The sequence below is a fragment of the Hetaerina americana genome, unplaced genomic scaffold, assembly GCF_022747635.1.
Source record: "Hetaerina americana unplaced genomic scaffold, ioHetAmer1.1.p SCAF_1, whole genome shotgun sequence".
In the NCBI taxonomy this organism is placed as follows: domain Eukaryota; kingdom Metazoa; phylum Arthropoda; class Insecta; order Odonata; family Calopterygidae; genus Hetaerina; species Hetaerina americana.
The window spans coordinates 47,447,784-47,459,988 of NW_027286069.1; the positions used below are offsets into that span (position 1 = coordinate 47,447,784).

The 12,205-nt window shown below is 33.9% G+C and overlaps 1 protein-coding gene across 2 annotated transcripts in view; it reads right to left on the reverse strand.

The window, feature by feature from the left end:
- Positions 1-1,814: 1,814 nt before the first annotated feature.
- Positions 1,815-12,205, reverse strand: part of LOC139691534 (cysteine-rich secretory protein 2-like) — a 212,599-nt gene continuing 202,208 nt past the window's right edge. For both annotated transcript variants that reach the window (XM_071589405.1, XM_071589413.1), the window contains 5 exons: positions 10,185-10,475; positions 9,022-9,158; positions 7,519-7,664; positions 6,465-6,743; positions 1,815-4,240 (listed from right to left, as the gene is read on the reverse strand). In XM_071589405.1, the coding sequence (XP_071445506.1) occupies positions 3,994-4,240; positions 6,465-6,743; positions 7,519-7,664; positions 9,022-9,158; positions 10,185-10,353 (978 nt within the window). In that variant the 5' untranslated portion in view covers positions 10,354-10,475 and the 3' untranslated portion in view covers positions 1,815-3,993. The remainder of the gene's footprint in view (positions 4,241-6,464; positions 6,744-7,518; positions 7,665-9,021; positions 9,159-10,184; positions 10,476-12,205) is intronic.

A 12,205-nucleotide genomic window follows, 5' to 3' on the forward strand; every position in this document is an offset into this window, starting at 1 on the left:
TCGTTAACAAGTTTCCAGATCTCTTTAGATTTATTGTCTGCATTGGTAAATCCATGGTTGTTGAAAGATTTTTAGCACACTTTAAGGTTTGCTGGTAACTTTTCTTGAGTACTGAATATTCCTGATGGCCTGCTGGATTTGATTTGTTTTTATAATACACAGTTGCATCTTTCATTTTCTTTAAAAGCCAACAAATTTCATCTGAGACCCACTGACCTTTGTATTTAACAGATGACGTTTTGAAATGAAGTGAAATAATTTACTTTGTAATTCCACACACTTTATTTAAAAAAAAACATGACCCAGGTTTTGATGTTGAACGCCATCATCAGTAAATTATTTTATTTCATTTCAATATGCTATGCAAATTCCTTAAAGTTTTGCCTGAGACAACAAATTTTAGATGAGGTTTTGTTTTTCCTATGCTTCAGGACAAGGGTGAAAATAGATATCAAAGTAGTGCACATAGGTGGAATAGAAATATTCAAAGCTTTTGTTAAAGGACTTTAAGCAAAACAAATTGGACCATGGGTATAAAATATGTCACAAAAGGTGATCATGTTTTGATCAGAGGAATACCTTATTTAGCATATTTTACTTTCATTGGATGTGGACACAGCAACTGTAGAAAGAAGTGGGTAGTGATCTGATAGGTGGGCATTACTCACTCATATTTGTTTGCACAAGTTTATGGTCGATATTAGTGAATACATTATCTAAAAGGGCTTGAGACCTAGCACTCACTCTAGTACATTCAATGATGGTAGCACAGATGTTAAATGAAGGTAGTAAATCCATGAATTCCTCTTTAGCTAAGAATCGTCCATAAAATTACAATTTAAGTCACCTGTAATGATTATGCAAGGGTCTTGGGTTATGCAAGACTGACCAATGGATTATTTTGAAGAGTTTGGTTAGTTTAGTAATGAAAAAATCACTTCAAGGTGAATGATTAATACACAATATATATAAAACAGCAGTATCAACTTTGAAACAGGCAACACAGGAGTCAAGTGATTGCTCTTCATTGAGAAATTTGTATGAGAAACCAATTGGAATTTGGGAAAACCATTCAGAAAGTAGAATCAAAACACCACCATTTTTGTGCACTGATCACAAAAAGCACTAGCAATAGCATACCCAGGCACATGAAGAGTATCAAGTTCACTCACATTTAAGCAATGTTCGTTGACACAGATCACATGGGGTTGGTACTCATTTACAAGTCAGTAAGATCCAGTAATTTATTACGTATGCACTTAATGTTTATGTGCATTAACTTCATATAATAGGTCATCCTTCCAGCGTTGGTTGCAGATATGGTTTCAAAAAAGAAAAATTACCCACAAACACATCTTTTGGCCAAAAAGAGGGGTTACTGAGGGTTCCTATCATCACTTAGACTAGGTAGCCTTATAAGATGCTTGGGGGAGTCCCACAAAGTTGATACCAGTAGCATTTTGCTGCCAAAAACTGTTGGTATATCGCACTAGCCACTGGATTAAAACCTATAACCATGCATGTTAAAAATCTGTAGAGTCCTAGGGCCTGACAGAATTTATGGGAATGTTTGATTTCCTTTAGTATATGAAAATGTTGCCCATGAAATTCATTAAAAGTCCTTGCAATCAAAGGATAAACAATTGCATAATGTGAGATGTGGTTTCCTCCAAATCCTCACATGGATATGACAACACATAATGCAGGTATTTACCTCTGTGTGATGGCAAGGAGAAGAAATGGACCAGCCACTACTCATCATCACAGCTTTGAAATAAAAATTAAGATAATTGCTTAAAATTTTATTTTTCATCACAGTATAAGTTCAAACATTTATTTGAGATTTGAGAACAATTAGTCAAGATAAATAACTCAGTTTTTCAATATCTTTATATTTAAAAGTTTTGCCATAACATACAGTTTTGCTTTATGCATATGAACCTTGAATTTTAAGAAGATTTGAATGAGTCAATTTTTATAATAGGCACAATAAGTCACAAAGACCATTGTACTTAACATTTAATTGGGTATTTAAATTTACTGTTCAAAAATATATGCTTTGTAGCTAATTCATTCAACATGAGTCGGTTGTGCTACTAATGAAGTGATACTACATAGTGTGATACCTTACTAAGTCTAGTTTATACTGTACACAGATAATATTGAAATAATTATCAGAAAAAATGGGCAAAAATAAATATTTACATAGTTATACATATGTATACACTCATGGCATGGAATCATTAGTTGTGTCAAGAAAAAATTGTTTTTGGCAAACATTTCATTGTTTTAAAAATTCCACAAAATCAAGTAGAGACAATGTATCTTACAGTCAAAACAGGCAACAATATGCAATATATAAATAAATTTACCTCAGTGGAAAATGTTCACATTTTATCAAGATTAGGAAAGATTTCTATATTTGGCAATTTGATTTAGATCAATTATCAACTTTCCAAAACAAATATCAACAACTTAGTTGCATAGGCAGGCCATAATTTGTATATTTAATATCAAGTATAAAAGTGTTTTTGCTAATTTTAAATACATCGGTACCTATACGTCCATTCCATCCCAAAAGTATCAGATCTACTAGTAACTATTGTAATATAACATTATGAAATCGAGACCATGAGCATTTTATTTCTTGCTTTTGGCATCTAGATATGAGGTCTCTGGTAGTTAATTTAATATATTATTTGTACATTTGAAGCTATAGTGATAATAAGATTAAGTTTTAAGAGGTACCTACCTACAAATCTCTCACAAACCCTAGGAAATGGTGATGAGATTTTTAAAGATTTAAAGGGGACTTAAAACTCATATTTTGATCTTTCATTGGCCTTTGATTTGTATTTCAAAAATATAAGGTAAATTTGAAACAAATTATGCAACTAAATATGTAGAGTGAAAATCTTTTACGCAATTTTCTAGTTTCCAAATATTTTGAAAACCATAGGAAAATATTACTTCAAATGGATATACCTCAAAAAGGGGAATAACTGTGAATTATTCTTAAAAATTTAATACTGTATTCATGCATTTGCATTTCTGATCAAGTACTTCAGTGTAAATTACTCCCATTACATTCTTATCTTCTTTTCAAATCTATTGCACTGAAATTTTTCACCAAGGTAAATCCCCGTTCATTCAAAATTATCGGCATCATAAAAGCCGCGTTAATGATCAATGGGATGGGTACAAAAAAACCTCCCATAGTGCAGAAAGCCCTTGACTATTCACAAGGAAAATTTTCTGGCAGTGGCATAGCGAGGGTTTCTGGTGTCCTGGGCAAATTACATGGTTTTTTACCCTCTCCTCTCCCCCTCTTAAACTTTATAACAAAAACAACAATTGAAAACAACATGAATGAGTAAATGAAACACTACTCTGGTGCCCCACTAACTGCTTTGAGCAATATATAATGGGAGGACACAGTACCAAAAACAAATTGAAATGACAAAATGGAATGGTTGTTTGCCATGCCTTTTGCAATGAGGGAGATTTTTCATTTATCATTCTACTTAATTAATTCAAAACAGTACTCTAAATAAAATACAGTACTCCGTTGTTGTACTCCTCTCTGATCAACACCCTAGAACCTTGAACTATTCCACCCCTTGCTATGCCTCTGAATTCTGGGCATTTCTTACACCTCTTTTTGATATTGCGCAACCAGCAAGGAGCTATCGATATGTAGCAAGTTACATCACTGGTTGCTGTTGTACTACAGTTTCATCTGCTCCTTCCTCTCAGTCACACACATTTTTCAGTCAAACTATGGTGCATTGAGTGTTCTTACCTCTCAAACAAGCAATAATAGCTGCCTTTCCTAAGATCCTCCTCAGAACTTATGTTCATTTCTAGTCCAGGTCTTGACCATTATGAACCAGGTTTTCCGCATTCAAATGATTTCCATTGCACCATTGCACCACAGTAACAACATCCACCATTTTGTGATCGGTTTTCACAATGATGGTCATGAGAAGATGCTCAAATGATGCGCCCACCGCAGGTACATGTGGCTTTACATGACTTCTGGCGTTCCAAGCCTTCAGTCGTGTCTCCATTATTGCAGAGCCAATTGTGCCAAGTAGTATTCAGGTCACCACAGTTGACCCAAAGGTCAGCTACTGGACAGGAATTCGTGCAGAGTTTGTTGTGACGGCAATGATTTGGACATCCTGTGCATGGTTCTCCTTTCTTATATGGCTTGCCAAGGCGCTCCACAAAATTTCCACTGTAATAGATTATAACAGCGATTATGAGAGCCTTTGCCTGAATTTACATACAATTAAGATTTACAACAAAATTCCAAGATTATAATGATGATTTTAATGCTGAAGATATCAATAGATGAAATTTGTTAATATATTTCTCATGTAGGCATAAATGCACTGAAACACGTTTTTTATTTACAATTATAATTTCACTGATGTTGACTTTTATTCTTTCAGAAACTTAAATGAAAGCAATATTTATTATTTTGAAAGAAAAACACTTTTAAAAATATATCTTAGGTATGGGAGTAACATGACTATTCTGTAAAATAGCACACAGTGGTAAAAATTACATTTCACTAATTCCATGCAACCAAACTGCAAGCTGATTAGCGCAAGATTCAACTCAGCAATGGAAAAATGCAGAGGTTTTGGGACAGTTTTTAGTAAGTTACTACTTGCGAATAAAAAACTGGATGAACTTAAATAATGGCATATAAGTTGGTTCATTTCCACTCAAATATTCAACATTTTGAAAGGGTAAACCAAAATGAAATGTGTAACCATGAAACATTTATGGCAGGAATCAAAATGAATACGAACGAGAGAGGTAGAGAATAATGGTAAATTCCTGGAAAATTAACTATATCTCTAATTAAGTAATTTTCTAGTGATTGTGAGTGGTTTTGTGGTTATGAATGGTCTGCTTCCCTTGAATATTGAGATCCTACGTAACTGATAGTACTGTACTCATTGGTATTTTTCAAGTTTATTTGAGAATAGAATCCCCTAAGTGCTCTGTCTCTCTATCTACAATATTGACTTAAATATCTTACTTTAGTATGAGGGAATATCCAAGTGTTGGGCTTTTAAGAAACAGGATTACATGAAATCATTTTGGCATATGGTAAAATTATTACACCACAGCCCAGTTATGTCATGGGATATTGGGAGAGGGTTGTGCTCTGTATTATAAGACAGACAAACTGTAACTGAGAACTACAATTTTTTGTAGTTCATTGATTTCAAAGAAGTATAAAATTCCTTTTAATTAATCACTCCTGAAAATTGCAATCATTGCTTTGCAGATAAAAGTAGATTCTGTTGATTCCGTAGATAAAAGAACAAATACTTAACATTTGTTAACTTCTCTTGAGTTCTGCATGTGTATTTATTAGTGAGAGAGATTTTCTCTCCAAACTTTATGATAGTGAATTATTTGCAATGCTTGCCTCAATCTATTATGTGATTTTCTACATTATTCTTTTAAATTAATTTGCAAATCAAAAAATTCAATCAGCAAGGATTAATACTTCATTATGACCAGACAAATTTTTCAAAACATCTTAATATTTTACAAAGAAATTTTACATTATAAATCAACAATTCAACAATCAACAAATTCAAGCAGCAGTGCCTAAAGCAACCTCCCTGTCCTGATCAGCCTAAGGCTCATGAAGACCATACTTCTGTTGTTCTTGGAGTAGAGAGAAAGTAAATTGTACCACCAAAGCCATCAACAATGTCTAATGTCATTAGGCCCCTTTGCATTATTTTGAGAGAAGGGGAATATATATATATATATATATATATATATATATATATATATATATATATATATATATATATATATATATATATATATATGTATATGTATATATATTTAGACCAAATACTGTGTGCTTTAGGGAATCCCATTTCCCTGCCCCACAATAAACTACCCCTGATGACTTCCCTCGAGTACAGTGGTAAGTGAGCTCAAAGAGGATGAATAATAATTCCTGTTGCTTAAGTAAAAGTGAAGAAAATATAGGATTAAACCACATGAAAAGATGAGTGTATGATTTATTTTGCTCCTTAAACATCTTATTTTTATCTGGACTGAGAAAGAGTGAATGAGTGAAATATGGAGAGTGAGCAAGTGAAATATGGAGACAGTGCGATGAAGTAGTCATATAACCTTTAGCATATCTAAATATTTGGCATAAATGAGAGTTTTATAACCAGGTAGCAGTGTAATAGCAATCATATTATGAATATAACGTATGAAAGGTGGATACCATTCCACAAATGAAGCCACAAAAAATTATTATTAGACAATCAACATTCATATCAGAGACAGAATTTGAAACAATGACTTCCAGGTGAATTGGTAAGCATGCTACCCATTGAGATACTCCAATCAGTATAAGTCATGACTAGATATTAGTTATGTAATCAACTCAAATTGTTCTAGCAAATTACATGGGGCAATAGTTGCAGATGTAGGAGTAGTAGGTCTTCCTGGTGGCTGGAGGAGCTGACAGAGCTCGATATCCTCCTCCTCTCCCATGGCGCCTGAGTCTTGCAGTTTTTCTGGGTATCTGAAGTGGTGGTGCTGGGCAGCGAGCAAATCCACAACCCACTTTATGGGTTGATGCCCAGACCATTTGGGTATAATGGCCAACGACATACAAATCATTTCTGGATGAGCCATAGGTAAAATTGTGTCTTTCCATAAACCATGTTTTGATCGCAAAAAACCTGCAAGCATCAAAAACAAATAATTGCCATCAAAAACTGAAGTCCTAAGTTGGTAACTACTCAAAAAACATAAGCATAGAAATGAAACTCATGTGACAGAGAGTAAGCAATAAATACATTAATTGGGGTCATCATAGATTACTGTGAATACTTCCCTATTAAAGAAGATGACTGTCCTATCAAGTGATAATACATTTTCATTGATTAAAGATATAAGTACACAAATTTAATATCCTGATTATGTTTTTTTTATTTGAGTTGCAGATGCTTCTCACATTTATTTCTGTTTCACAAATATGATTTAGAATTGAATATGGTCGAGTAAATATCTTTGCAGAATACACTAAGATATTTCAGACATGAATGCCAGCACATTAAAAGTAAGGTAAACTGGTAACTGTTAAGAATTAGTGTATAAAACCCTGACAAATTAGACAATATGAGCAGTGGATCATCCTTTGCCAACCCTCCAAATCATTACACAGAAAGCACCCTAAAACAGTGGAATCTATAACAACGGATATTCCAACTGGTGTCACTTACACATAAAGGGCAAGAAATACTTTCCCTGATAGGCGCCCCTTACAAACATTATAAAATAAACCTTACAGTTTTGCTATTGGGAACCTCCTTATAAAGCTCCATTCTTCATTCAACATAGATGTAGGGAGGTGTTGTAGGAAGATTCCACTATATTTGTTACAGTGCAAATTTCACATTGCTTTATTTTATCATAATTTATATGAATTTTCAATCTATGATGTATGAAACTTACCATGGAACCTGATGAGTTGAAATGAATATGTTTTGGCCACAGGAGCCATAGTCATCTGTCCATCTGCCATGCACATCATCATGGGTGAGCATGAGACATCTGTTGGCCCACTTCTGAGCAGCTCGAGCAGCTCCTTTGTGCCAGCTCTGTTAGGGGGGCAAAATGAGAGTTAATAACTTTAGCATGATTTTGTATGATTGTAAGTCACAGCAAAAATATTGGATGTCCCATCACTAAGAAAGAGTTGGTGTTACTGCCACGTTTCCTTTTGAATGATGAAAATTAATTACTCAGCATTATGTTTTTTTATCCCTCATATTCGAGTAAAAAGTGCAGCTGATTGAAAAAGGTTTGGATCTATACACATAATTTCCATTTGTACATGCACCACATCATTTTCCACCACATCATGTGGCATGTTCAATGAGTAACATAGAAAAATACTCGTTTATATGGTTTGGTCAGGGTTATCATCACTTTGGTTTTGACCAGAAGGTTTTTGCCACTACAACTCTGATCCAAACATTGCCTCATTGCTATAATACTTATCATACCAGCAGTGCTGTTCTAACAAAATAATTGGAACATGTATATTTCTGGTATGCACACATTTGGAAACGGTAAATGAAACATTGTTGAGTTTAACTATTGTAAATAATGAACCCACTTAATAGCCTTTGCATGTAGACCACCACGGATAGTTGTGAGAAATATTTATCTTTGTGCATTCAGACAAAAATGTTCTTCAAAAGAAGATACATTGTATTCATTCCTACATTTCCTTTCACCCCTTTTGCAACTTATATTACAACAAATATGAATGAATTTGCTGAGGCACTCTTCATAGGTCATTCCAGTCCCTATTATGAAGTTGTGTAAATCATAATAATATTAATGTTAGTAAAAATGTTTATTTTATAGCTCGAATAAGCAGTAAAACGTAACTGTTCTCAGGCATTATAAGATCCCTTCTGATGAGGCACTTTGTAATTAATGTATACCTAATTAAAAATTAGCAATCATTGCCATCCTCTTCTTTAACTCAACCAAACTGGCCTGATAGTAATCATACTTACCTATATTCAAGATGATAACTCCAAGCAGATATTTTCATATTTAATGCAGATGTGCATAAATAATATTTTGTTTAAAATGTACATACATTTTAATGTAGAGTAAATATGAAGAGTTCATCATTCATGCACATGAAGGCAGAGGGTAAGCACCTACCCATATATAAATTCCATTATTCATAGTAAAATAATATATTTAATTATATCAAATGAATTGATCAACCATATTACTTCATTTTACCAAACTCTGTCTTAGGTTTCAATATTGTCTCATTGTTAGAATAATAAAGCTTTAAAGTTTTTTCTGCTCTTAAATCATTTAAAGAAAAGTTTTTAATACTCAGCTGCCTCTTAAATGATGTAGAACATGCATTGAACATTGCAAATCATATTTTTTTATATTCATTATAATTTTTTTAAGCATACTCACCATGCTAAGCATATCTGAAGCTGGTGGTGAAACTCGAGATCGGAAAAAGTTATGATAATAGGAAATTTTCCTCTGCACTTTCCTGTTGGCTGGTGTGAGTAATTTGACAGGAATACGGTCTCCAAATACCTTTGGTTCTGAAAATCCAGGATAAAAATACCAAATATTAGACATTATGAACATTGATATTGGATAGAGAATATTTCACAATGAACATTGCTGCAGCTAATAGTAATAGTAGCATGGTAGTTAAGTCTCCATTAGAGTTTCTGTTATTATAAGTACGGTTCTCATCAATGTCTTCCAGCTAGCTCTGTTATTTTGCATTTTTTGTAATTTGAAGCAAAAATGTTATTCTACAGAAAATATTAGTGGGTAATGACAATAGAAATAGGCACAATTGACAAATTGTTTCTAAGTCATGCTGATACCCTGGAGGAAGATTGGATATCTAAATTTTTACCTTGCAATTTTCTTTTATTATTTTATGAGTAGGTATTTTATTTAAGTATAGGTCAAAAAAAAATAACTATAGCCTTAAACTAAGCCAATACATTATGGAATAAGTAGAATTTTGATAAAGAAAGCCACTCTAAATAATATATTATGATTTTGAAAAGCATCAGACAATAATATTGTTAAGTCACCTGATACTTCATTTTATTGGAACTGATGCACAGAATTAAAAACATTTTTGGTATTTAACCAGTCTTGTGTAAATTAGACTAATATTCTAATGGATAAATTCACATGGATATGTCAGCTAGTGTTTTATATGACACCTTATTTGTCCAAGTAAACCAAGTAAAAGTCCAACCAAGGGTCAAGTAAATAAATCAGGAATTAAAAGTTATATATAAACCCAAGTTTAATAAATCTGAGTTATAGAACCATCACAAAACACAGTCTAGTAGAATCCCATTACAATTCATTACCATGCAATACAATTTTTGTGGAAAATAATATTAACTGGAAATTCAAATATTCCCATAGTTCTTTATTTTTTTATGTTGGTGCTTGGGTGTCCATTGCTTTTTCTCCAATTGTAGACAAGGAAAAATTATTTCCAAGAAAATTATTCTCCCTCTCATACTGATTTCAAAACTTGCTTAGTGAACATAGGAAGAAGAGTCCTTGGAGCTTGAATCCCTTGCCATACTCACTGCGATCAGTTTTCCATGCTTCAGCACCAAGGAGAGGGTTCAGGTGGAGTGAGGGGAGGACAATGAAGACGGAGAGGAGAAGAGGGAGTGCAAGGATGGGGAGGGAGGGGAGGCAGGACAAGGGTGTCCCTGCCGCCCCAGTCATCCTTTCCTGGAGGGCTGTTTCCATCTTCCCTCAAATTGATCGCTTGGAGGGTCCACAAGGACTAAACGGAGGCAATCCAGCAGGGTCGGAATGGAAGACTTTCCTCTGTCAGTGCTCCCTTGAGGGTGCGTCTAACGATGAAAGAACTGGAAAGAAGAGAGAGAGAAAAGGAACTGATATTAGAGATTTCTGAGAGCTGAATTGAAGTGGTCATCAAGATTGTGTAGGTCTGATACAGGTAGAAGGTACCCTATTTGTATTGGGAGGTAATCTGAAGGTTCAGCATGCAATAGGAGTTTATTTATGCACAGTTACAATGTTAATATCACAATTTTCAGTTTATATATTTTAGATTCTTCATTATTTTGGTCGGTAAATAATAGTACTGCTGGCATAATTTGAAGCCTGAGCATTGCAAGCTGGGGTTTCTATTTCATCATGTCAATTGTTTTATTTGGAAATTTTTGATAAATGAAGGTGATGTTTTTCTTAAAAAAAAGTGCATCATGCCACGGACTTGGAAAAAATCGTACCTTATGAATAATAATATATCTCAAGGAAACATATAGTGAAAGTGAGTAGTTGACTGCTTAATATAGCATTTTTTTCAAAAAACGGCAATTCGAAACATGACGTAATTTTGTCATTAAAATTTTTGATGCGTGTAAATATTTCATTATTTTGTAGTTTGGTGTTAAAAATGACTTTATTTTGCAGCTAGAATACAATTTCCCATGATGTATTTTATTTGTTGTCAATATGATCATGAGTATAATAGTATATAGAAGTATCAAAAGTATATTGATAATAATACACTAATTAAGATAGCAATAAATAAAATTAGATAAATTCATGTTTTTCACTTAAAAAACCGTGAAATTTTTATCTGATATTCATAAATATGTAGCACTGTTTCATTTTGCAATAAAAAATAAGGCATAAAAGAACTAAGTTTTACAAGAAAAAGAAAATTTAATGCACTAAACAATGGTCAATTGACAATGAAATAAGGTGATGTCCATTATTATTATTTATGAGAAAATATGTCCTCTCAGATATAAAAAACCGTCTCATAATGTTTCAGTTGTTTTCCGAAAGTTCTCTTTCAATTTGGCTTTTCTCATTGTTAGAAGCTGGAAGTTTGCAAGATAAGGCAGTCTAAATTTGATGTTGGAAACACAATTAGCTCTCTCAGTTCACCCATTTTGAGTCAAATACGTATTAATATAGGCTCGAGTACCGAAGTTATGAGAAAGAAATAGGCCTCAGAATTTTCACCGTCATTGTGGGGGTTGAGATCAGAGATAAAGTAACTCTCAAGTGAGAAGACGACTGGTAAGACGTTCCCTCCTAGTACATCTTACTGCGCAATCGCATCCACTGCAATCCAAGGTGAATAGAAAATAATTCACGACACATGACGAGAAATTAATTATAGTTAACAATCATTTTAATTTTCACATTTATTGCTGTAAGGGAACAGCGCACCGCACCGCAGTGGGAAGAGCGTCCTTAACCGATCTCTCGTCGAGCAACTATTTGTAAGAGGTGTCTACCGAGCGATGGCTATGATGTGCAAGCACACGTATGAATACAAAAGCGTGCCTTCTTTTTTTCCGGACTCCTCGCACGCTCCTTAAGATCCACCAGATTGAAAAAGAAGCGTAGTTAATTATTTCATGGAGACGTAGTCTTTGAGTGGTCGGAAATCATTGCAGAGTCAAAAGGCTGTCTTTGGTAGCCACCGACCTTGGGTCTATTTTGCCTCAGTAAATCTTGGTTGGCTAACCCCAAGCCTCTCCCTAATATCCCCAGCCGCCCCAGGTATTCGAGAGTGAGAGAGGAGGTGCGTTATTAGGATGCCTTCTCTTGCCAC